The 26,293-nt window shown below is 36.7% G+C and overlaps 2 protein-coding genes across 2 annotated transcripts; one reads left to right on the forward strand and one right to left on the reverse strand.

The window, feature by feature from the left end:
• Nucleotides 1-427: 427 nt before the first annotated feature.
• On the forward strand, nucleotides 428-3,112 carry LOC114263495 (nuclease). Its single transcript, XM_028204043.2, has 2 exons — nucleotides 428-747; nucleotides 1,877-3,112. The coding sequence occupies exons 1-2, from the start codon at nucleotides 600-602 to the stop codon at nucleotides 2,929-2,931; spliced, it is 1,203 nt and encodes a 400-aa protein (XP_028059844.1). The 5' UTR covers nucleotides 428-599; the 3' UTR covers nucleotides 2,932-3,112.
• A 1,760-nt stretch (nucleotides 3,113-4,872) lies between these two features.
• LOC114263494 (protein NETWORKED 1D) lies at nucleotides 4,873-14,787 on the reverse strand. Its single transcript, XM_028204041.2, has 5 exons — nucleotides 14,550-14,787; nucleotides 14,187-14,260; nucleotides 13,794-14,070; nucleotides 6,917-11,163; nucleotides 4,873-6,280 (listed from the first exon to the last, which is right to left on the reverse strand). Exons 3-5 carry the CDS (start codon nucleotides 13,894-13,896, stop codon nucleotides 5,162-5,164), a joined length of 5,469 nt encoding a protein of 1,822 aa, XP_028059842.2. The 5' UTR covers nucleotides 13,897-14,070; nucleotides 14,187-14,260; nucleotides 14,550-14,787; the 3' UTR covers nucleotides 4,873-5,161.
• Between the last annotated feature and the right edge of the window lie 11,506 nt (nucleotides 14,788-26,293).

The following is a 26,293-nucleotide window of genomic DNA, read 5'->3' on the forward strand; positions in this document are numbered from 1 at the left end:
GGACTTTTTTTAGTATATTTATATATATTATATATATAACTGTATAATCAAAATTTTAATTATAACTTTAGTCTCACGTGTAAATATGAATTTATAATTTTTTTGATTCGTTAAGACTCAAGCTTAAATCGAGTCTAAACCAATTCAGCTCGAGCTCGGTTTATTAATTTTTACTCAACTCAAGTCTATTAAAATCTTAATAAACAAATCCAAACTCACTAAAACTCGGCTCGTTTTTAGCCCGACCCATGGCTAATAATAAAGGAAAATGTTTGAGGGCCCTAATTTCTGTGGCTCAAATGGCTCAAATTTGCCAAAACGACGTCGTTTTGACAATTTTAATGTTGTTTTATACTCAAAACGACATCATTTTGACAAATTCGAGCCATTTGAGTCACAGAAATTAAGGCCTCTATCATTGTTGAATAATAAAACAGCTCTCTTTTTGGCATCGGGGACACATTACGATCCGTCGGAAATCGATTAAGTGAAGTTTAATCCGTTTATTTTTTGGCCCCTTTTCTCACTTTCTTTCTTGGGGAAGAAACTGATGCGAAATTTTCCCAGCAAACAAACATCTGAGAATCGTGTTGTCCCCAATGCCTCCTCTCAAGAAAACAAAGAAACCGAAACGGGATTCGAAGAAATTGAAGAAAAGGAGAAGTGTAAGGACAGTTCCCACAGAAAGTAAAGCCACTGAGTCCGATTGGTGGGATAGTTTCTGGCACAATAACTCTCCAATCTCAGGTTTCTTTTCTCTCAATTCTCTTCCTTTTTTCTCTTTCACTGCATTTTTATGGGAAAAAAAGAAAACTACAAATCAGTTGTAATTAACTTCATGTGTGCCTGTATTTTTGCACCAATTTTTTTTTTGAGGGGGATTCAAAGTTTCAATTCTAGGGTTTCATTTGATCTTGATTGTTTTAGCTGGTTCACATTTCTTTGTTCAAAAACTCTCTCTCTCTCTCTCTCTCTCTCTCTCTCTCTCTCTCTGGCTTTACCATGGTTTCCTAAAAATGGATGATTTTAAATCTTGTCAATGTCTATCATCTAGTGGTTGTGTACACTTTGGTCATGTTTGATTCACAAGACTAATAGTAAAGTATTAATAATCCTATTACATTAGTATTCACTATCCAATTGGATTAATATCCATTAGATTAATAATCCCACCCCTACCTCATTACTTAATAATTGTTGGATTAATTATCCATTGAATTAATAATACTAAAACAAAATGTTAAAACAAAAATAGGACAATTGGGCCCACGGATTAATAATCTCAATCCCATACTATAATCCACCCAATCAAACATGCCCTTCGTGGTATGAGTTTGCAGGTTCAACTTTTATGAAGAGAGGAATGTGATATCCTTGTGGTCTTTATTTTTTCTATTATGGGTTGTATGTACTTATATATTTCTTCCCAAAGCTTGGGTTATTTCTTGCGGTGATTTTTATGCTTAGTGACTGTTGGCTTTCTAGTTATTGTTAGATTATGATTGTCTAGTTTGATATAATGTTTATCATATTTGTGGTTATGGTTTGACCAAAAAAAAAAGAAACGGCAATGGCATTTTTTCTACAAGGCTAATGTGATTAAGGGTGCCAGTATTGTGCCGTGTTGGTGGTTGAATATGGTCAATCCTAACCCCCTAAATTTGTATACGGTTTGTGTCGTATTAACACATCGTCTCAAAATTCTCCCCCTTAAATGTGATCAAGATTTCAAAGTCATAATCATATTCTTCTGTAGCCTAAGGGAGGATGCCCAAGAGGCTTACTGGAAGCTTTACTCACCTTTCAATATTTCATTGACTTGTGCATACAATTGGAATGTCTAATTTTGTTTCATTCATGCAACTCAAATTTTCAGGCTCAGCAATACTTTCTGATGAGGCAGAGGGATTCAAATACTTCTTTCGGGTATCAAAGAAAACATTTGATTACATATGCTCACTTGTCAGAGAGGATCTTGTTTCAAGACCGCCGTCTGGTCTCATAAACATTGAAGGAAGACTTCTTAGTGTCGAGAAACAAGTTGCGATTGCCCTCAGAAGGTTGGCTTCTGGTGAGTCCCAAGTTTCAGTGGGAGCTTCTTTTGGTGTTGGCCAGTCCACAGTATCTCAGGTAACTTGGCGATTCATTGAAGCACTGGAAGAACGTGCCAAGCACCATCTCAAGTGGCCTGATTCCAATAGAATGGAGGAAATTAAGTCCAAATTAGAGGCATCATTTGGGTTGCCCAATTGTTGTGGAGCCATAGATGCAACCCACATTGTTATGACTCTTCCGGCAATTGAAACTTCAGATGATTGGTGTGACCAGGAGAACAACTACAGCATGTTTTTACAAGGAATTGTTGATGATGAAATGAGATTTCTTGATATTGTGACGGGTTTTCCTGGGAGTATGCCTATTTCCAGACTATTGAAGTGTTCTGGATTTTACAAACACTGTGATGGTGGCCATCGATTGAATGGAAATCCACGAAAGAATTCTGAAGGAGCAGAGATTAGAGAATATATTGTAGGCGGAGCTGGCTACCCTCTTCTTCCATGGCTCATTACACCTTGTGAAAATGGTGACCTTTGGGCTGCAGTGTCTGATTTCAATGCAATACACAAGGCTGCATGGTCGCTTTCTGTGAAGGCATTCTCACAGTTAAAGGGTGGTTGGAGAATACTTAATAAGGTTATGTGGAGACCAGATAAGCACAAACTGCCGAGTATTATCTTAGTCTGTGTTTTACTTCACAATATTATGATTGACAGCGGTGACAATTTGTGTCCAGATGTTGCCTTGTCTGGTCACCATGACTCAGGTTATGTGGAACAGTGCTGTAAACAAGTTGATCCACTGGGAAGAACCATTAGGGAGAACTTGGTTAAACACTTGCATCTTAGCAAACATAAGGCTCTACCCAATTAATTATTTCCCATCTAACTTCTTCAGTCTTATGTAAAGTTTGGTTTTATTGTCGCATTTGATGAAACTGAAAGTATCAACAAGCTGTAATTTTTTTGGTTTTGATTGTGCTACTAGTCTCGATAATCTCCATGAACCACCATTTGAGTTTCTATTTATTGGTTTTCCCCATCTTTTCAGCGAAGTTTGACCTCTTCCAATGATCAAATGAGAATAGAATTTCCATCTGAGAGATCTCTTCATGCAAAAATATGAAGGTTTAAGCGTGTATTTGGATATCATATGAAAATGAAATCATCTGCAATGTTTTTTAAGGACAGATTTTTTTTCCTTTTTTTTTCTTTTTTTTTCAGAACAGGTAAGCATGCGGATATTGAAATTAGTCCTTTTTGTCTGTTATCAGATTTCTTGAGTTTGAATCAGCACTAGTCTCTCTCTTTTTCTCTGTGTATAGTTTAAGTTTCAGTCTACTTAGTGTTAGACGTCCCCACATGCCCTAAAATCCTTTAAAAACACTCTCATCTCACTCATGTTCAGCAACATTTGAGGTTATAGCATTTTATCATTGTTTCATCTGTGAATAAACACTGATCAGAGATAGAATTATTGCCCATAGCTCTGTCTGGAAGGAAGGTCACAGACAGCCTGGCACGATCGCAAGGCTTCAACTTGTAATGTGAAACTTGAAGACCTTGGTAATAGATTTGGTTATTTTTACTCATAATTTTTTTTATAATCATCCTTTTCATCCTCGATTTTCATTTTTGTTGTATTCAGGGTGTCGAAGTGGAGTTATATAGCCATATCAGTTTATTGTGACCCCATTAGACAGATTTTTCTTTTGAGTTCAATTTTTGTAAACATCTTTTCTTTTTTCTTTTTTCTTTTTTTCTTCCCATTATTGCTTGTTCAATTGTAATTACCTGAGCTCAGTTATTTAATTTTTCCTGATTGAATTTTAGAATGATGAGGTTAGTCTGTAAGCAGAGGATATAATCATTAATCATTGGAACCTCACATTTTCTTGTTTCTCTTGCTAATTATGAAAGGTTGTGTTTGGATAAGGATTTCAGATTGGATTGGTGCAAGGAAAGGAAGAAGGGAAAAGTGAATGAAATGAAAGCTAAATTTTTTCACTTTTTCTTTCCCTTTACAAATCCCACTTCAAATCCTTGATCCAATCACAGCACAAATACTTCACAACGTACTTTGATATCTATGATGTTTAAGTGGCTAGCTTTGATTAGGGTTCGTGTTCATTTGAAGACAGTATACACCTGCAGTTCTTGGATGCATGGAGGCATTCCAACTTGCTCAGAGTGAATCTGAAAGTACTATCTTACCAAATATCGTTCCAATAGAGATTCTGCATCCAGTTATTAGATCATACATGCTGTTTTTAGCTTGGATATAGAATATTATGTGATTGCAAATATGGCATCTAGATTTGCATTCCTCCTTATATTTATAGGTTGCAGGTTCTGTTTGAATTTTGAACTGTATTTCTTCTTTATCCTTGTAGACTAGGAGCTGCTCCCTTTTTTGGTTCGCAGTTTATGGTGCTACATTCACAGCATGACCCGAGAAGCCATGGCAAAAGAGGGCTACAATCTAAATGACTAAAAAAGAAAACAGAGCTTGCCAATCAGGCATCTATCCTTGCAAGAATTGCTTTATCTTTAGAGATTAGCATCATCAGCTTCTCAACAACTGGATCTATCTGATATGAAGATTGTGCCATAGTCATAAAGTCTGGAGAAGAGTCAGAGTCTTCATAATCAGATTTGGATGAAGCAGCTGAAGTAGTTTCCACCACCAGACATGACTAAAGATCATTCAGCTAGCCCCAAACTAGGAAACCTTTTACTCCAACTGCAATATTGAATGTCATGCCCTCAACGGTAACAAAATATAGCGGATAAAACTAGCTGCTAAGAACAATAATTACATAACATGAAAATTGATTTCCCATGAAGAAAAGTTTTCCCAACACGATCCAAATTATTTTGAAGGAAACAAAGCTCCCCCAACAGTAGCTTATTATGATTTAGACGGACCCTGACATTTACAGTACTTCCTCCTAAACTAAATTAAGGACAAAATACTCTAATTAAACCAAGGCAACACATACAAGTCTTAAAACATCTCGATAGAGAAAATTTATAGACAACAAAGAAAAAAAGAAAAAGAAATATGAACTCTAACTGATATGCCGATTTACATGTAAAATAACTCAGTCTCCCCTTGTTGGAGGCCGGACACAACCACAAAAGGTCCCTTTCTTTCTCCTATGGCCAGTTCTCACACCACCGCCATAGAGATAGTCACTAAGCAGAACTCTTCTTTTTGAGTCTGTGAGTACCATTTTCCCTTTGCTTTCTTTTTCATTTTCATCATCAAGTTTTAGCAAAACAAACTGTATTTTTTGTACTTCCAACTGCAACCGCCCAATTTTTTCAGACACTTTTCGTGCTTGGTCTGAAATTTTCCTTCTTCTGTTGCTGATGCTCCCACTCTCTTCTGAATCCATTGCAGGTTTGCCATCAACAGCAAATGATCTGTCTTCGATACTTTTCATCAATTTACTATTCAGATCAAACAATTTCAGGATAGCCTCCTCAGCTTCTTCCAACTGCAACTTCAGAGTATCAGAGTCATCAAAAGCTTTACTCTTTTTCTCCTTTTCACTAATCTCGACTTTCCTCTTCAAATCTTGCACGGTGATTTGAAGGTTTGTCAGTTTCTGGATATCAGAATTAAGCCTCTCCAAGACCTTGTTCTTGTTCAATTCTCGACGTGACTCTGAAAATGTCCTGGAAATCTCTAGTTTGTCCACACCCAACTCCTTTTCAATCAGTATTTCTGAATTGGGATATCTACTCCTCTGTTTCTTCACCACCTCAACTGGAAAACCTTTTTCAGTAGGTGCAGTGACTATTTTCTTTCCCTTCCCAACGGTAAGATCGATGCTGCCATCAAGATCAGCAATATCCCATAACTCAAGCATGTGACTATTTGCATTGGCACATTCTCTCCTGCTTATCCCATAGGATGAACATTCAGAAATCTGATCGAGCATAATGTCTTTTGTCAGAAGTCCATTTTCCAATTCGGAGATCTCAGACGTGGGCCTAACATTTTCTTGGTTTGAGCCACCTTTGAATTTTAACTCTTCAATCTGTCTCATTGCAGCCTCTAGCTTGGTATTAGCATTAATGTTTTCCTGTGTCACAAAACTCTCCATTTCAATCACTGCCTTCTCAACAGCTTTAATCCTTGTTTGCAAATCCTGCAACTCTGAAAATTCATCTGGCATCTTTTGATCTGCACTATGATTCGCCAATTCAGCATCCTGGAAACAAGAACTTGAACAAATTACTCGCAGTGCTTGTTCATGGCACAGCCTATATATCAGAAAACTTTTCCGCTACCGTAGTTACATGGACTATGATACGTATGTTTTATGTACGGGTTTACTAGGTACTGGACTCGACCTAATCTTAAAAATTCTTGGGATATTCCTTTGTTCAAAATGAATGTCTACATAACCAGCATAACCAACTTCATGATCTTGAAATTCCCAAGAATTTTTATTTAGTTCATGCAACAAGCAAACAGACGCATATCATCTTGGGGGAACTTGCAAGGAACCAGGCATGCAAGGAAATCAGCTGCCAAAAGTCAGACAGCTTAAAATAGTACTTGGGATTACTAACAGCTCCTGGTGGCATATGGTACCTAAAGGTTCTATTTCTCTGACAAACTACCAAGCCAAACATCAACTCAACTTAATGACTTCTAGAACAAAAAATGCCTAGTTTTGTTAAATTATTGTGCTGATGAGAGAATATAAGTACCTTGAAGGAGGTTCATGGGAAAAGTAAAATGGATAGACAAATTGGTTTTAAATAAAGAAACAAAATACAATGGATTAAAAGGTGCAGGAATGATTGAAGATTTTTGTATATATGTTATAAACTAACATTACCTTCAGTCCCTCATTGTTGCTTTGTTGAAGCTTTCTATGCAAACAGGTATGGTTCTCCAGGGATAATATACAATCCTTTAAAGCATTGATGGCTGGGACATATGCAGCCAACTGAGTTTTGAGTCCTCCATTTTCACCTTCCAAAGTGCTGATTCTTTCTTTCATCTTTTCAATGTCCATATTTTTAGAAGTAGTTTCACCTTCAAGGCTTTTACATGCTTCAGTTAGCTGATGAACCTTCTCTTCAAACAAAGCTTGAAAGAGAGCGGAGATCTGTAGATCACCAAAAAAGGTTGTGGCCTCACTCTCCCATAGATTAATCTCATTGTTTCCCTTTTGCACCTCATAGAACAAACTTTCCTCTCTGCTTCTGGTTTTTTCATGTTCTTCATGCAAATGGTGCAGTTCAAACTCAAGTTCCCGATTTGCTTCATTAAGGTATCCATTCTCCTTACTCAGATGATCGTTGTCTTCAGATAGCTTGAGAATCTGCTTTTCTTGGTCATCCCTAACCATCTTAACCTCATCATTTTCCCTCTTCAGATCCTCCACTGTTTTTTGCAACTCTGATTTCTCGTTCTCTGTGGCAGTAAGTTTGTGTTCTGCTTCAGAAAGTTCAATTTCCTTTTGACTCAATAGATCCTTGCCATTAGCAATTTCATGATTCAATTGTTCACTGACAGATGCAACTGTTCTTAACGCATCCTCTGAAATCTTCAACTCCTCCTTCAGATGCAAATTTTCAAGCTGTACCTCTTCCAATTTTCCCCCCGTCATTCTTAACTTGCCCTCGAGGGCACCATTGACACCTTGAAGTTTGTCCAGATCTTCATTGAGCACCTTCAGTTCCACAGATTTCTCATTGATAATGTTCTTGAAAATCAGACAGAGGGTACTCAGAGATAACGTTTCACCTACAATAGAAAAGTTTTCCTCTTGAAGAGTACGCTCTTTTTCCTCCAAGTCCAAGAATCTCTTTGTCAAGAAACTTTTTTCTTCAAGCACCTTTGAGTTCTCTGTCTGTAAAATCTGGCAGGCCCCTTGCATATCCATAAACTTCCCATGAAGATTCTCTATTTCACTTGTTAGTACTTCCTCTTTTTCGTCCTTTTCCCTCACTTTCGATTGCAGCTCTTCATTCATCACTAGAAGCTTATTTGCCTCAATCTGCAACACAGAGAACTGTTCATTCTTTATATGGAGTTCCTGGTCAAGAATGTTCCTTTCCATCTCAACAGCATTTGCTTCCAATCTTAGATGCCCAAGCATTGTGACAAGAACCGAGATCTCAACTGCCAGCTTCTGATTTTCATCGTGTACTTCACAAAGAGAACTTTTTGTATCTTCAAGTTTGCTTAGCATGTGGTTCAAATATGTTTGGTCCTGGCCAATCTTTTCTTCACACCCGTGGCCTAGATCAATGTCAAAAGCTTTCAACAACTCATACATCCCCATCCTAAATCTGCTTCTTTGATCGGACAAGGATTTCACTTCCACCTGTTGCTCAAGATTTTTATGCTCTAATTCAGAAATCAGCTGTTCCGACAATTTGGATGCATCAAGGAGTTTATGAAACTCAGTCAACAGAGAGCGGCTCTTTTCTTCTAGATCTTGTACACATCTCTGCAAGATGAAAATCTGAAGTTGGTGTTTCATGGATTTGTCTAGCTCTTCTTCGAACTCTCTCCTCCTGCGGTGACCTTCTTCTTGTAGGAAACAGATCTGGTTTTCCATACCAGCCAACTTTGTCTTGCTCATTGTGGTCAAGCTGGCATATTCCTGCTTTTGTACATCCAAGGAAACGCGTAGTTCTTCTACTTCGTGAAGTGTGGACTCTTTCTCTTTCTCCAGAGCTGAGTATTTCTCTTCTACTTCTCTATATCCTTTCTCAAGGTCTTCAAATCTCTTCCGAGTGATTTCCACCTGAGAAAACAAGGCATCCTTCTCATCCATAAGACCAGATTTCTCATTTTCAAGCAGCTGGCATGAATCTTCTAAACTTTTCGATCTTATCTTCAACCCTTCAAGTTCATAATGAGCATCAGAAAGGGAATTCTCCAGAAAGGTGTTTTTCTCCGAGAGTTTCTCTAAATTCTCAGTAGTTACCTGTAACTGAGTTATTAGAGTGGCCTTCTCAGCAACAAGAGTAGATTTCTCTTCCAAAAGAGAATGACAGGACTCTTCCAGTGCATTTATCTTCCCTCTAGCCCCTTCTAACTCAGCTCTCAAATCTGAAAGGGACTTTTCCAAAATGGCATTTTTCTCGAGAAGCTGTTGCATAATTTCTAACTTCACTAAAAGAGCTACTTTCTCACTTATTTCTCTCTCACAGGTTTCCTTTAGATTTGAGTTCTCATCCTGCAATTCCTTTACTGATGATTTAAAACAATCTGGGCTAAAGCCTACTTCCTCAACCTGGTCCAATATTGCTTGGTGTTTCTTGTTCAGCTCATTCAGTTCCTCTTTCAGACAGTAAATTTCTTGTTGAAGAGCATTTCTTTGGTCCACTCTGAGTTCAACCTCCTCTTCAAGTTTCCCTTTAGTCTCCGTTAAGTTAAAGATCTCATTTTGCATATCTTTTATTGACATGGCTGAAGATAAGTTAAGCTCGCTGAGGCTCTTGTTCTCTTCTTTAATCTTCAGGACTTCATCCCGCAAACTTTGATTATGAGTTTCAATGTCCCTTAAGAGTTGAGCCCTGTTTTGAAGCTCCGAAGCCATAGATCTCAGTTCTTCCTGAGTCTGAGAGTGCAAATGCTGTAGAGTTTGGAAAGCAGTTTCAGCCTCCACAAACCGGAATCGCTCTTCCTGAATGCAAGTCCACAATCTCCCCAACTCCTTCTGCTTCTCTGTAAGCTCTTCACTTTGAGCACCTGTCTTCAGCACCAACGATTCTAACTCAGAGTGAAGAGATTGATTAGATCTTTCCAACAGAAGACATTGTTCTTCAGCACCCTTTAACTTAGCAACCCTGCAATCTATTTCCCCATTAAGCCTTTGGACCTCCTCTTCAGCGCAGGAGATTTTATGCTCTAGACTTGAAATAGTTTCCAGGCACCGCTCATACTGGAGAGCGATAGCTTCCTTCTCTTCAGTCAATTTGGCAAGAGATTGCTTTAGATTTTCAACTTCCCTTTCAGCTTTGTCGGCTCGCTCACTAAGCTTTCTAGCATCCTCTTCAGCAAGCAATAATTTGTTCTCCAGAGTCGAAATCATCTCCAAAGAGTGTTTGTATTGATCAAGAGCAGCATCCTTTTCAGTTTCTAGTGTAGTAAGGTCTTGCTTTACGGCTTGAGCTTCAGTTTCGGCCTTGTGGGCTCGCTCATTGAGTTCCCCAGCATCCTCTTTGGCTTGAGAGATAACATTCTCAAGATTAGCTATCCTTTCCAAACACTGCTGGTACTGAAGAAGGCTAACTTCCTTTTCAGCTTCTAATTTAGTGATAGCTTCCTTCAAAGATTGAACTTCACCTTCAGCCTTGTTTGCTCGTTCATTAAGCCCTATGGAATCCTCTTGTGCACGAGAGACGTCTGATTCTAGCTTAGACAACCTCTCCAAACTCTGTTGGTACTGAGATAGGCCAGCCTCTTTCTCAGCTTCTAATTTGGCTAGTGTTTCCTTTAATGTTTGAATTTCCTTCTCAAATTTTCCCACCACTTCAGACTCAAACAAGGCTCGATCCCGGGTAACATGGTTCTCCTTGCTTTCAATGCTTCGTTCTTTTTCCTCTGCCTCATTAAAACTGAGGCCTTTTCTCACCCTTCCTTCTCCTGATTTTGCATTGTGTACCGACCCAAATAAATCATTGAACTGTTTCAAACCCTTTCTATTTGGTACAGAATCAGATTCTTCAGAAAAAGCCCCATTCCTCTTGACAGCATGAAAATGAGATGAAGACTGTCCTAAAGCATCACTTTGCAAATCATCAGGGTCAAAGAATGAATGTCTAGGGGTTGACGTCTCAGGTGTATGGGGATCCGTCTCAGAAGCAGAACTTGCAGGTGAATCATCACCAAGTACCATGGGGACTTGATTTGGAAATGCTTCTGCCATAGTCCGGTGAGCCTGCTGAAGCACCCCAGTTGCATTATCGTATCTTTCAGCCAATGCACGATATGCTCGATAGAATTCTTCAACCAATTTCATAAGCTCCGGACGTTTCTTATAGTACATCTCCGCCCTCCTTGCAAAGGAATCAGCATCCTCTTCAATAAGTTTGATCATTGCTTTGACTTTGGCATCCATATCTGTACAACAGGAGATAAAAATAAATAAATAAATAAAAACTTTTATTGAGTTCACACATACACACAAAAGAGACTGACCTGAAAGTAGGAAAAAGAAATTTAGGGAAAAGGAATTATAGCAAAATTACAATATTGTGATGCATTAGCCAAAAACCACCAAGGAGGGGAAACAATTATCTCCCAAATGTTTTTAAAACTAAAAATAGGGGAAGCTCGAGTTCAGTCATTACATGTGGCCTGGCAACGTCATGAACCAGACAAATGAAGTATTTTATCAGTTGACTCAATATTTGAGGTAGACAATTCACATAATTTCCACTACAAACTATTCAATTAAACTGTAGTCTATAGCCCTTTTTTCACATGCAATACAAGTTGAACTGAAACATTTGAATAAAGAAACATGTATAGCATACATAAAATCCATACATAACCACTGGGGTTAGCCCAGTCACCAGAGTCCATGTAACTCACTAGGAGGTCACGGGTTCAACTCCCCCCGCCTCCCGATGTACTAAAAGATAAAATAAAATCCATAAATGTTATTATGAAGCAACAACAGGCCACGTCTGGATTTTTATACCAAAATTATAAATCACATGCTAAGAAACACACAGAATACAAGTACAAGGTTGAAATTCAGTGTAACACCAAGTATTCTGTTATCAAACTTAGTTTATTTATGTTGACAGTAACTTCCAATCTAAATTTGAAGTTGTACCTAGGCAACCACCTCCATAACACCACATAACCACCTATGCTTCAATTAATACTTTCTTGTAATACATTATTACCATCCCATATATGCAGGAAAAGTTGTTGTCAATCTAAATTGAAGTTGTACCCACACAACCACCTCAATAACACCAGAAAACCCCCAATGTTTCAATTAGTTATTTTCTTGTGATACATCACTACCATCCCTTATGTACAAAAAATTACTATTATATTTGGCATAGATTACTGAAACTGAAACTGATTCTGACTATTACATAAATAGCAATCAGATAACTGATTAAAACCTAATCATTTGGTAAAATATTGACTGTGAGACTTGTTCATGAGTTGATAGATATTTTGATCAAGTGATTACAGGCTAATATTTATAATTTGTTAACCAACTTAATTCTTGAAATAAAAAACCAATTAAAATCTTATTACAGCAACAATAATCAAAACCAAACATAGCATAAGTATCAAAAGACAAATAAGCAATGGACTTGTTGCCTAATATAAGTTCAAATTTCAAAGACAGCGAAAGTTTAGTCAATCTATCACAAGTCTAAAACTTAAAATAAATTTCCATGATGAAGTCTTTTGTATTGCAATTTTCATATAATTTGAAGTTTTTTTCAGCTGTCACCATCTGTTTGCAATTTGTTTGAATTCCATTCCTATTCTCTTTGGGGCATGTGCAACTTGCAAAGTGCAGGTTCGTTAGACTTGTTGCACATCAAACAGGTTTTTTCTACTTTTGGGAAACTTTCTTTTGTGGCACCAAAGCAACATTGAAACTCAATTGTTATGTTTTAAGATTTCCTTGGACGATGTTGTGTTATAATTAGGTTTCCTTGAATGCTTAACAATCCATCTGAAACTCCACTGCCTTATTTTACTAAAAAAGCAAGGAGACTTCATTTATGTTATCAAACCAGTTGAAGGAAAAAAGAACCCAAAAAATCTAACTTTATTTTTTCTATTTTGTACAAAGTTACCTTATGGGGGCTTGAAAACCAAACCTCCCAACTGAGGTTTTTCAAGAAGCCCCCAACATGCCATTGACCAAACAAGACTTGGCGCAATGAATCCAACCTAATTAATGGTAACTACTTGAATTTTAAAAACCAGAAACAGAGTTAGGATAGATTTTCAATCCAACAACTACACATACTGATGAAGAAATGAAAAAGTAAACTCACTTCCCCTAGACAAACTGTTTCATGCTGTCAGGCACATTGACACAAGGCAACTGTATTTTAATATATGTTCTATGAACTTCCTTGGATACACATTCTCTCAATAAGGTTTAAATTTAAAAAATAAAAATAAAAATAAAAATAAAATTAAAATTATCAGTTGGGTAGGGAATTCCTGCATGGCTGAGTTCCCGCACATGGCCACGTGGAGTTCCTGGAACACCAGGTAACTTCCCGCTTAAATTATTCACAGCTAATCCGTCTACAAATGAAAAGCAAAAAACCAAATTTCCTTTTCCTTAGCAAATGTATCACCTACATTTTACTTTGTGAATCAATTATATCGCATGCATTAGACATTATAAAAGAAGTGGAAGTGCAAAGCACTCAAAAGTGTGTAAGGTAAGCTCAATCATGACGATTTAAACTAGGTATAACAGATGGTTCATAAACACAATCATATGCGATAAGTGTATAAACATAATCTTATGAGATAGCCACCAAAATCTTTGAAAATCTAAGATGAAAAAGGGTGAAACTCGCAGCTTGCAAGAGGTCTTCTGTCCAACTACTATAATCCTACAATAACCATTTTGAGCATGTAATCTGGCAATCTGGCCTCAAGGAATGGAGTACAAACAAAACCTAAAGCAGTGCACATTTCAGTTATTCAACAAGAAGCAAACTGAACTTGTATAGGACATAAAAATATACCTGTAAGATTCTCCTGGAGCCATTTTGAATTTTTGGGACTTATGTGGCTGTCCCACCACCAAGAGTACATACGTCTAGATTGCCGATGAGATGGTGTTGACATGACTCCAATGATGATTGTAAACAATCAATTCCAACCAAGAAAAACTCAATTTGTGGACTGATATATAACCCAGGTAACCGATCCAAACCAGAACCAGATGATTAGAGTTTTAAAAACCCCAATTCAAAACTATTAGATAGAATTGAGTTTTCAAGATCTCACTCGTTGTACCTACTTTAAAAAACAAAAACAAACAACAACAAAAATTCAGTTTTGGGCAATCATAAATAATGAAATGGATCAAATTCTCGAAATCATGATAGAGAGATCAGAACCGGCAAGCAAAATACCTGAATAACAGAAATCAAGTGCAGAAATTTTGCACAAAACAACTGTTTCCTTCACGGAACAGTTTAGAAATTACCTGAACATCAATCAAGCACACCACAAATCAGAACAAAAGGGTAGATAATCAGATTCAACCAGAAGTACTCAGAAACAAGAAATCAAGATGCTTCAGCGTATCAGATTTTTCACTTTTTCAGAAAACAAGATCAAAAACAAGTAAAAATCATACTGATCAGAGACAAACCCATTAAAATATTGAACAAAGGGTGATCAAAAAACCCAAAAGAAATCGTGATTAGGTGAATCTACACACACATGTAATCTATTTACAGATAAATATGTAGACATAAACATGAAAAACTAACCAGAACAAATCAAAACTTTGATGGTGTTTGATTTGCAGCTGTTAGAAGAAGAAAAAAAACTTCCAGCTGCTCAGCCTTTCCTCTCACCCCATTCTAGGATGTGTAACTCTCTCTCTCTCTCTCTCTCTCTCTAAAAGTTTCTTTCTCTTTCTCTCTGTAGAATCTTTTTGGGTTTAGAGCTCTGTGTCGTATCACTGTTGGAGCCTATTGGAGAACTGTTGAATTAGGAACGAATAATAAAAAATAAAATAATAAATATTTTACAAAATAAGGAATGAAGGCCTAGTTTGGGAACAAATTTTTTTTTAGTAACTTTCAATGTTTTGGTTAGAATATGATATAAAAAAATTAGTATATTTAGGATAAATTTTTAAATTTTTACTAAAAGATGTGTAAAAAGTAAAGAGAAAATGAAATCTTTGACTTTTTGGCATAAGTTATTCACTTTTTGATTATTTTAGTAACTTTTTGACTTTTTTACTAAGAAAATCATTTTCCAAACATGGCCTAAAACCTATTTTGGTAATTCAGTTAAAAGTTTATTTTTTAATATTTTAACTTTTTTGAGTTATATTATCTTTTTAATTTTTTATATTTTTTAAAAAAAATTAAAAATTTAATTTTTAATCTACTTTTCAAAATAGGCCTAAGATTATGATAATTACAATTGACAATAATATTACCTTTTTAAAAGCATTTTACAAAATATTTTTGGTAATAAATTGATTTTTATTTTTGAAATGAAAATTTTCATATCAGTGTAAAACTTTAAAAAATAATTATAAATAAATAATAATTTTTTTCCATAAATATGTAATATTTTTTTTCAAATTATCGTAATTTCTCCTCTTTGGTATCAAAATTAATATAAATACAAATATAAGTGTTTAATAAATTATGTGAAATGACATGTCTGGCCTTGGTCAGAATTTCGAAAATGTTATTGGGTTTACAAGTTGACTGCCCCCCAATGCCTAGTCTGTTGTTCAAGTTTCTTAGAAATGTTATTATTTTAATCAAAATTATGAAGACCGTTGTGTACTTGTCCTGATACTAACGAGTACCTCTAATTCATTAGGCATTAGGCTAGGTTTGATTTGTTTTTTAGAAAAAATTTTGAGAAAAATTTTTTACAAATAAAATTTTAAGAGTAATTAAACAAAACAAATTTTTTAAAAAAAAATCTCAAAATTTTATTTAATTACTTACTTTCTAAAATCAGCCTCTCTCTCATACACATTAAATCAATTATTTTTTTTAAGAGTGATGCTTTTGACCCCCATTGGGGTGACCCCCAGTGGCACCCAGTGACGTGTCAGCCTCTCATTGGCTAAAAACAAAAAAAACAAAAAAAAATAATAATTTTCTTGGGCCAATCACAGCCGACCCCCAGCACACCCACTGGGGGTCCGAAGCATTTTCCTTTTTTTAAAACTTCCTTCCTAGAATAATTTTTCAAAACCATTTCTGAAAAAAGACAAATCAAATAAATTTTCGTACTTTTTATTTCAAAAACTACTCTACAAACACAAACTAAACACATCCATAATATTTGTTGGCCAAAATATTTATTATAATTTTTTTTTAATTTTAATATATTAGTCATATGATTAAATATTTTAACTCAATTCATATTTACTACATATAGTTAATCTTCAAAAACTAGGTAAAATATATTTAATTATTATAATCATTTTCCTCTATAATATTTGGATGAATATCTAAAATAAATAGTATAATTAGAGTAAAATCATGAAATAATTTACGAGTAAAGTAAAATATATACTTTATAATAATATTCAAAAGGTAAAATGTCGATTAGCGTTAGAGATGCACTAAGATGTTATGTATAATTTTATGTGATGCGAGGGATTTTGTAGGAAATTTGATAAAAAAAAAATTATGTTTCTAATATTTTCTATTTTTTTTAAATTTTTTATGTGTGACCTTATGGCTTCGTTTGGAAAGCGGGTTGGCTTTTTGGCTTTTTGATTTTTTTGACTATTTTAGCCTGGGCTAAAAAGTTTGGTTTGGGAATGACTTTTTGACTTTTTGGCTTTTTTTACTTTTTTTGTGAGAGAAGAGTGTAATGATTATGGGTTGGATGTGATGTTTTGTTTGTTATGGCTAAAATAGTCTATTTTGTCTTTTGTGGCTAAAATAGCCAAAAAAACCCATGAACCAACTTGCCAAACAGAGGTTATATATGTTTGAGTGTTGATAGATAATATTAGAATTAGAGCTCTAATGTCAACTCTCTAGTGATATGGTAATACATACCAAAAAAAAATGCAACATTAAAAGAGAGCAATGATTCATACCTCTAAATTTGGAACTCTAACAATAGATCTAATGATGTGGTATGGAGCAAAAAAAAAAACACATACATCAAATCATTTATGAGTGGGGCCCACTATCACATAAGTAGAGTGTAGGTCCTAATAAGTAGACTTAAGATGTGTTTGTTTTGAAGGATTAGGGAGTAGGATTGGACTATTAGTCCCACTGGACTAATAGTCCATTGTTTGTTTCATTTTTTTACTCCGGACTAATAGTTCCCCCGAACTATTAGTCCCATAAATATGGGACTATCCTATCCCATAGGGGGAGGTCGGATAGAAACCATGGGATTGGTATCCCACGGGATTATTTTGTGAAATGTCCATTTTACCCTCCATGCTATTACTTAGCAAATAATTAGAAAAGGATAAAATAGTCTTTTGAACATTTATAAATTATTTTTTTAGTGTCGTTAATTTAAAATTATATATTAAATAAAAAATTTTAATAATAAATTATAAATTATGGCCTTATAAATTAAATTTTTTTAGTGCGGTTAAAAAATTAAATTTACGTATTTAATTAAATTATTTTTTTAGTGTTTTTAATTTAAAATTATATATTAAATAAAAAATTATAAATTATAAATTATGGCCTTATAAATTAAATTTTTTTAGTGTTGTTGAAAATTTAATTTATATATTAAATAAATTTATTTTTTTTGTCATTAATTTAAAATTATATATTAAATAAAAAATATAAATTATAAATTATAAATTTAATTTAATTTAATTGAAAATAATAAATTAAAATAATTAAAATATTGTGAAAAAAATAAAATAAAACAATTTTTTATTTAATCTAGCTAAAAATAATTAAAATATTAAAGCTATGTTTAATATTGAATAATTGAAAATGATAAAATAGTCATTTGAGCATTTATCCTTCTCCATAATATTCCAAACAAACATTGGATAACTAAAAATAGTTCAATCCAGACATCTAATCCCATGACTAAACAAACATATACAAATTTAGTCCAACCAAATAGTCCCGGGACAATGTATCCCAGGACTAATAGTCCGATGGATTACAATCCCCCTTATCCAGTCCGTCCAAACAAACGCACCCTTATTGTCTAATAGGTTCTATAAAAAAAATTGTCTTAAAAAAAGTCACTAATTGTATGTTTTAGAGGCAATTTATAAAAATTATGACAAAAAAAAGTAACTAATTGTCAATTTTTAGCGCATATATAAAAAATTGTCACAAAAAAATTATTTTTAGTGAGAATATTACCAAGACTTATTTTCAATAGGACTTGATGGGAATTAAGTCTAACTATTATGACATATTGATAGTTTACCCCTATTTTTAGTGTTCTTAAAATAAGTTGGCTTTTAGTCACTTTTTTTGATTTGTAGCATAAGTCAAAAGTTAGTTTTTTTGTCTTTTTTTTTCATTTGGAAAGTTGGTTTTTAGCCAACGGTGAAATTACAATTTTACCCTCATTGGTCAAAATGTGTTACATAGGTGAAGTTGTAAATATTTTAAATAAATGGGGGTAGTTTGGTTATTTTATTATGATTTGACATCATAAACAAACATTAATCAAAAAAGTCAAAAAGTCACTTTTTACCAACTTCCCAAATCATTTGTCTAAAAAAGCCAAAAGCTTGGTTAAAAACTAAAAAGTCACTTTTTACCATCTTCCCAAAATAAGCCCAAATCACAAGGTGTGGCTCACTTCTAGAGTTCTTCATTTAGAGGTCTCAAACATTTTTATATATGTTTTTATGACCATATATCAGGTATAATGCCAACAGCAAGTTAAGTACATCTGAAATTATTTTGAAAATTTATTAATAAGTCTTATTTTATTTTTGAGATTAGATTAAATTACACATTACTTTTGAAATTTGAAGAAAATAAAATTTATTTTATATTTTTGACATAATTATATTAATTTTCTTTTTAATATAGTTAAAATGATTGAAATTAATATCAATATTAGATAAGTATTTAAATAAACAAAGAAAATGTAAGACATTTAATAAAAAAAAATTGATAAATTTTTTTTTAGTCTCTAGCATTAGTAAACATTATTTACCCTAAAGATTACTAATGGATTACGTTTGAATAAGATAAATTTTGAAAGAGAATGGGAATGTCATTAATAGTAATAAATTCCTCGAGTTAATGTTATTAAAGTGTTCGGTTTCTTTAGAAATCTTAAATTAAAAAATAAAAAAAAATTGAAAATACCGTGGACCCAATTATTTTTTTACTCTTAAATATTTAGGGCAAATTACAAACACCCCCTTCGAGGTTTGGTGAAAATACAGATTTCCCAATGAAGTTCGAGAAATTACAAATTGCCCCTTGATGATCAAATTTACATAACAAATTAGGAAAATCTGTATGAAAATAAAAACTTCAGAGAGCAATTTGTTATGAAAATATAAACCTCAGGGGGCAGGATGTAATTTCTCAAATCTCAAGAAGAAATCTGTATTTTCACCAAATCTCAAGGGGTGTTTGTAATTTACCCAAATATTTAACATTCTTCTGTGAATGTGAGATTTTCATGGGAGAGTGAGTGGATCAGATTTTTACTTTTAGCAATGTAATTCTATTAAATTAGATAATCAGAAATCACTTTTTCATTCCAATTCATTTTAAACATTAGAATCATGGCGACCTATAATCACATTACCATTCCTCAAAAAAATTACTGTCCTAACAAGTTTCATTGTGGACATGTCTTACGTTTTTTATAAAATGTTCAATTATTCATAATGGTGTGTTTATTCAAATTTTACCACTCTCATTTAATATGAAACAATTTCATAATCAATATAAATTTACCTAAATTTATATTTTTAAATTATAAATATTATATTAAATAAAATCGTAAACAATAATTAGATTAAAAGTAAACCATGACATCGGGTTGTTTGAATCTATGATTTTATTTATTTATTGATAAAAAATTAAAATTTCATTGATAGAACTATGAAAAATAATATAGTGATAAATTCATATATTTTTCAATGCATAAGATAATTGATGAGCTTTTTACTTATGTTTTTGCTTATGCAAATTTATTTAATTTAAACTATTAAAAATAATTTTATTACGTAAATAAATGAGTAAATTATACTTTACCCTTTTTATATTTAGTCATTTTTTTACTTTGGCCCTTGAAATTTTTTTTCTTCACTTTGGTCTTTATATTTTAAGTTTTTTTTCAATTTATTTGTAAACCTAATTATATTCAAATTAGATTAAAAAAAAACACGGTTCCTGAGAGGGTAATTTATGTGCTTAAAGTTGGGCCGAGCTAGGTCCATTTGTTTTAAGAATTGGGTCGAACGAAGTAACCTCGGTTCGTGGGGACACGCTTCAGGTCGAGCTAAGAGCTTCAATAGCTCGGTCGTAAGGTGTACCCCGTGTTAGGCCGAGGTCTAGAACAGATGAGCAAGATGTTATCAGCAGCTCAGACAGGGGAATGTTAGTAACATACCGGGCTTAAGGTTATCCCAGTCGAATAGTATCTTCGGTCCGTCTAGCGTAGAACAGGGCCAGGATAGCTCGGTTGAGTGTACTACCGAGCTGAGGCAGGAGGTTTGGGTCCTCTCACTTGGTGGGAAGTGAGTAGGGAGTTATCAGGATAGACATTATTCTTAGGAGTGTGATTCTTAAGAGGACTCTTATAAGGAGAGTTGGAGTCCTACTAGAATTGTGCCAAGTGAAATCTATAAAAGCTCATGACAGAACCTATGAACAGGTATCACAATTTCTACTCTCAAATACACTGAGCTTTTGTCTATTGTCTATTCGCTGACTTAGGCATCAGAGAGGTATCCAACACACACCCGCCGACTAGCTCACATTTGTGTTTTCAGGAAGCAAAGCGACGACGTTTGGAGGAGTGCAAACTTGGTTAACAGGATTATACGAGAAGATTATTTCGTGCTCGAACAATTGGCACCATCTGTGGGAACTGCACAAAGAACAAAACAATTGATCGAGTTTTCCTCTCTAGTTGAAATCAATGGCGCACAATGAAGATTTGTCACAATCTGCTATTGATGGGCAAACCCCAGAGAGGGGCAGGAGGCACGAAGGTTTACCTTTTATCCTACCAATGGCAGAATTAGAACCCGAGCGACGGAACTCCCGGAGGGACACATAGGAGAGACAGGGCACCAGTCCCCGTCGCTCTCAAAGTCCTGAAAGACAGAGGCAGAGGTTGGATCCTCAAGTTCTAGAGGATTACGTAAGGGAGCAAGACGAGTTAATAAAGAGGATGGCAGCAGACATGGAGACAATGAAGCCCCAGATAAAGGAAAAAATGGTGGCGACAGAAGAAGGGCACAAAAGCAACACACCTTCTTACCACTCGGAAGATCGTGACAGACACGTCACGCCATCACAAGCAGAAAGTAGGAGCCTTAGAACAGGTGACACTCAATCAAGGAGTTCCAAGACTCGTTACTCCAAGTCTGAGAGAACGAGGACTGAAAGGTCATATACAGAGGGAAGCAGCTATCAGCCCTCGCACACGCACTAAACGACATCTAGGCACACAGAGTTTCCTAAGTCAGCGGACCTGCTAACAGTGCTCAAGGAGAGGGCCCGATGGAAGGAGGACACCAGGGCTCGCGACCCTCACAGAGTTTCAGCCCTACAGCGGTTGGCCCCTAGGACGCATGGGAGTGTCGAGGTAGGGATGCCAATATCGCGACTTGCTTACGAACCAGTAGATAAAGTATTAGCAAGGTTACAAAGCTCGCCATTCATTTTGGCAATTGAGAACGCACCACTACCTTCAAGCTTTCACCAGCCCAAATTCACCACTTATGAGGGGAAGTCAGACCCCTACATGCACTTAAGCCACTTTCGCCAGGTAATGGCTGTATACCGGCAAAACGAGGCTCTAATGTAAATCCTGTTTCCATCCAACCTTAGTGACCTAGGTCTAACCTGGTTCGAAAGGCTTCCAGAAAGCAACATAACCTCATGGGCACAGTTGGCAGAAGCGTTTATGACTAGATTCAGAACGAATACCAAGACACCAGTGGAGATTAACCAACTACTCTCCATTGACATGGGTGAAAATGAGACATTAAGGTCTTACAACAGTCGATATTGGGAGACTTTCAACCACATTGGGGATTGCCCTACAAATCTCGCCATCGCACAATACAAACGGGGTTTACTAGTCGGTAATAAGTTGAGGGACTCATTGACAATGATGCCACCCCTCACGATAGAGGCCCTAATGGAGAGAGTGCATCAACATATCCTAATAGAGGAAGATAGCGCCCGTGCTAAAGCAAAATCTGGCACAATAGCGATGCCAGATAAAAAGACTGCAGCAAAAGTCAACACGGTAGAACAACCAAGCAAGAATGGGCGAGACAGGCGAGCAAACAGAGAGGACCCCCAAACAAGGAAGTTAAGAGTCCGCACTACCATTACCACAGTATTCAATAAACCTATCTACCGCATTCTTAGCAAGATACACGATGAACCCTTCGTTCGGCAGCCAGCCAAGTTGGGAGAAGCACAAAGAGGTTATGATTAGAGGTACCGTTGCACCTTCTATGATGAGAAGGGGCACCGCACTGAAAATTGCACACCATAACATCTAGAGGAGTTAGTGACCGTTGGACACCTAGAGTAGTGTATTAAAGGGGGAACATAGCCAGCCCCCCAGGATCTCAACAAACCAAGCGGGATGCCGGTCGACGGTCCACCCCAAGGCATAATCAACGTTATACATGGGATCGTCGAACCTGAGCGAGTATGTGAGCTCAAAGGGATGATCAAAAAGGCTGAGCACTTAAGAGAGGTATTAAGTGCACAACCTATCGTCAAAAAGGGCAGAACAAAGGCTACAAACGTCATATCCTTCTCAGACAGGGATCTAGCAAGGCTACATTGCCCTCACAATGACGCATTGGTGGAAACTTTGCGCGTCAAGAATTTCGACATCAAACGGATTCTGATTGACCAAGGAAGCTCATACAAGATAATGTACTACGAGACCTTCAAACAATTGAAATTGGAGGACAAAGACTTGGCACCTGCGACATTTCCCCTCGTCGATTTCAACTCAAAGCCAGAATGGCCAGTAGGCAAGATAATCCTTCCAGTCAAGGCAAGAACAATGACAAAATAGGTGGAATTCTGGGTATTGAATGTCCCTTCCATTTACAACATAATCCTAGGAAGAGCATGGTTGCACGCCATGCACTCGGTGGCGTCAACCTACCATCAGGCATTACGGTTCCCTAATGAAACCAGCGTGATTGAAGAAGCCTTAGGCGCCCAAATCATGTCGAAACAGTGTTTTATCACGGTAAACGGCAGCCATGCTGCAAAAGGGTTTGTTCAGATGGTGGAGGAGCCAAAAAGCAACGAACTGTTTGTAGATGTTGGCAAAGCAGCAGAATAGAATGCAGTAGAAGACTTGGTTGAGGTGAGGATAAATGAAAAGAACCCAGAAAAGTTCTTTTTACTCGGCTCGTCATTATCCAGCACTGAGAGAGTAGAGGTCATGGAATTCTTAACCTCTAACATTAAAGTATTTTCTTGGACACCATACGACATGCCTGACATTGACCCAAATTTCATTTTCCATCAACTTAATGTCCACCCAACTGCCAGGCCAATTATCTAGCGAACTCGCCGATCGAGACTCCACCATGCAGAGATAGTAGCAGAAGAAGTAAGAAACCTACTGGAGGCAGGAGCCATCCGAGAAGTTCACTATCCCAAGTCGATCTCCAACACTGTAGTAGTGCCAAAGAAGAACGGCAAGTGGCGCATTTGTGTGGACTGCAAAATGGTCAACAAAGCATGCCCAGAAGACAATTTTCCCCTACCACGGATAGACCAGCTGGTGAACCTGACGGCAGGGCATAATCGACTTAGCTTCATTGATGCGTATCAAGGTTACCATCAGATCGCTATGTATGAACCAGACCAGGAGGTCACGTCATTTACAACAGCCAGAGGATTGTACTGTTACAAGGTCATACCCTTTGGCCTAAAGAACGCAGGGGCTACATTCCAGCGGATGGTCATCAAAATGTTTGAACCATTGTCAGGTAAAACAATGGAGGCTTACATAGATGACATGGTGGTTCAAAAAGAAGGATGAGAAGGACCATCTCAGGGACCTAGATGAAATGTTTCACATTTTGAAGTCCCACAAGTTGTGTCTAAACGCATCTAAGTGCGCATTCGGTGTAGGATTAGGCAAATTCCTAGGCTTTCTAGTGACCAACCGGGGTATAGAAGCTGATCCCTCTCAGATAAAAGCCATCCAAGATCTTGAGAGGCCCAACACAGTCAGAGAGATATAGCACTCACTGGCCTGGCAGCCGCACTCAACCGGTTCATAAGTTGGTCGTCAGACAGATGTCGACCATTCTTCTAGGCACTAAAGGCCAAATTTGAGTGGGATGAGGAGTGTGACCACGCCCTAGAAAGCTTGAAAGACTACATGACCTCTCCTCCGTTGTTAGTAACCCCAGTGCCAGGAGAAGAGCTCTTTTTATACTTAGTAGTTTCACAGCATGCAGTAAGCGCAGTGTTGGTCAGAGCGGAATGAATCCAGCACTTGCCTATCTTTTATGTTAGCAAGACCTTGCTGGGCACTGAAACAAGGTACCTACCATTGGAAAAGCTAGCCTTAGCTTTGATGATGGCCCCAAGAAAGTTGTTACGCTATTTCCATGCACACACCGTGATCATCCTAACGGCTTTTCCTTTAAAAGCCTTGTTTGAGATGGCAGATTTTTTTGGACAAATCTTGAAGTGGGCAGTGGGGTTGGGACAGTTTGATATCAAGTTTCAACCTAGAACCGCAATAAAAGCCCAAGCTTTAACAGACTTTGTGGCTGAGTTCACGCCAGGAAGTCATCACGTCTGCCCGATCGATTTGACCGACGCAACAGAAATGAGGGGGGAAAGTGCCGCGGGAACTACACAACCCCTAATACAGGATGCCCACCTACATTGCAAGCCATACAAGATTGAGGACAGGAAGGAAAGGACAAACCATGATATTCCCAGCGGGGACTAATCAAAAAGTAAAGACTTGAGGCTGTCAAACAGTGAAGTTCAAACCCCAACAACAGGCATGAACTTGGAAGAAAACATAAGCAACACCCATGATCCCAAGATATCATCCGAGCCCTCTATCTATTGGAAACTATTCGTCAGAGAGATGTGGAAACTCTTCGTGGATGAAACATCCAACAGGCACGATGCAGGACTTGGCATAGTCCTCATCTCACCAGATGGCCTAAAAATTAAACAGACAATCAACCTTGGCTTCCCAGCATCCAACAACGATGCGGAGTATGAAGCATTGTTAGCAATCTTAAAATCAGCACTTTACATGAAGGCCACCAAACTGATGGTATACAGTGACTCCCAGCTGGTAGTCAACTAGATTTTAGGGGATTACGAGGCAAAAGATGATAGGATAGCTAAGTACCAAGAGTTAGTCAGAAAAGAGATCATGAAGTTCGAAGTAGTCCGGATAAAGCAAATCGGCCAAGAGGAAAATAGCAAAGCAGACGAGTTGGTAGGTTTTGCTTCAATGGCAGATATATTTATCCCACACCCATTACTGATCGACTTCCTGCCTAGACCAAGTATTGAGAAACCCGAAGCAACCGAGGCATATTGTGCCGAACTAGGCCCATCCTACATGGATCCCATCATAATGTTTTTAAAAGATGGCATCTTGCCTGAAGAAAAGAAAGAAACCAACAGAATTAGAACCAAATCACAGCTATTTTGGCTCTCTCCATCACTAACATTGTATAAAAAATCCTTCACCGGACCCTACCTGAAATGCGTCCATCCCAGTAAGGTCGAGCCATTTTTGTTTGAGATACGCGAAGGTATTTGCGGAAGCCAGCAAGGGAGAAGATCATTGGCTTATAGAGCAATTTCCCAAGGATATTGGTGGCCATACATGCAAGCAGATTCAAAGAAATATGTCAAGAAATGCGAGAAATGTCAGAAGTTCGCACACCAAATACATCAACCGGCCAGAAAGCTCCTACCACTAACTAGTCTGTGGTCCTTCGCGATGTAGGGCTTGGACATAGTGGGACCACTTCCAACTGCACCCGACAACAGAAAGTTCTTCTTCGCAGTGACAGACTACTTTACAAAGTGGGTAGTGGCAGAAGCACTTGCATCTATAAAAGAGAAAGACGTTAAAAAATTCGTTTAACAGAACATCATTACTCGATTCGGCATACCTAAGGCTCTAATATTCAACAATGGCACTCAATTCGATGGCAAAATCTGCAGGGGTTTTTGCGAAAAATACAAGATAGAATTCTATAATTCTACACCAGCATACCTTCAAGCAAATGGCAAGGTGAAAGCTTCCAACAAAGTCGTCTTAGACGGTTTGAAGAAGAGGT

Source organism: Camellia sinensis, chromosome 12 (genome assembly GCF_055761805.1).
Source record: "Camellia sinensis isolate YWXY chromosome 12, ASM5576180v1, whole genome shotgun sequence".
NCBI classification, from domain to species: Eukaryota; Viridiplantae; Streptophyta; class Magnoliopsida; order Ericales; family Theaceae; genus Camellia; species Camellia sinensis.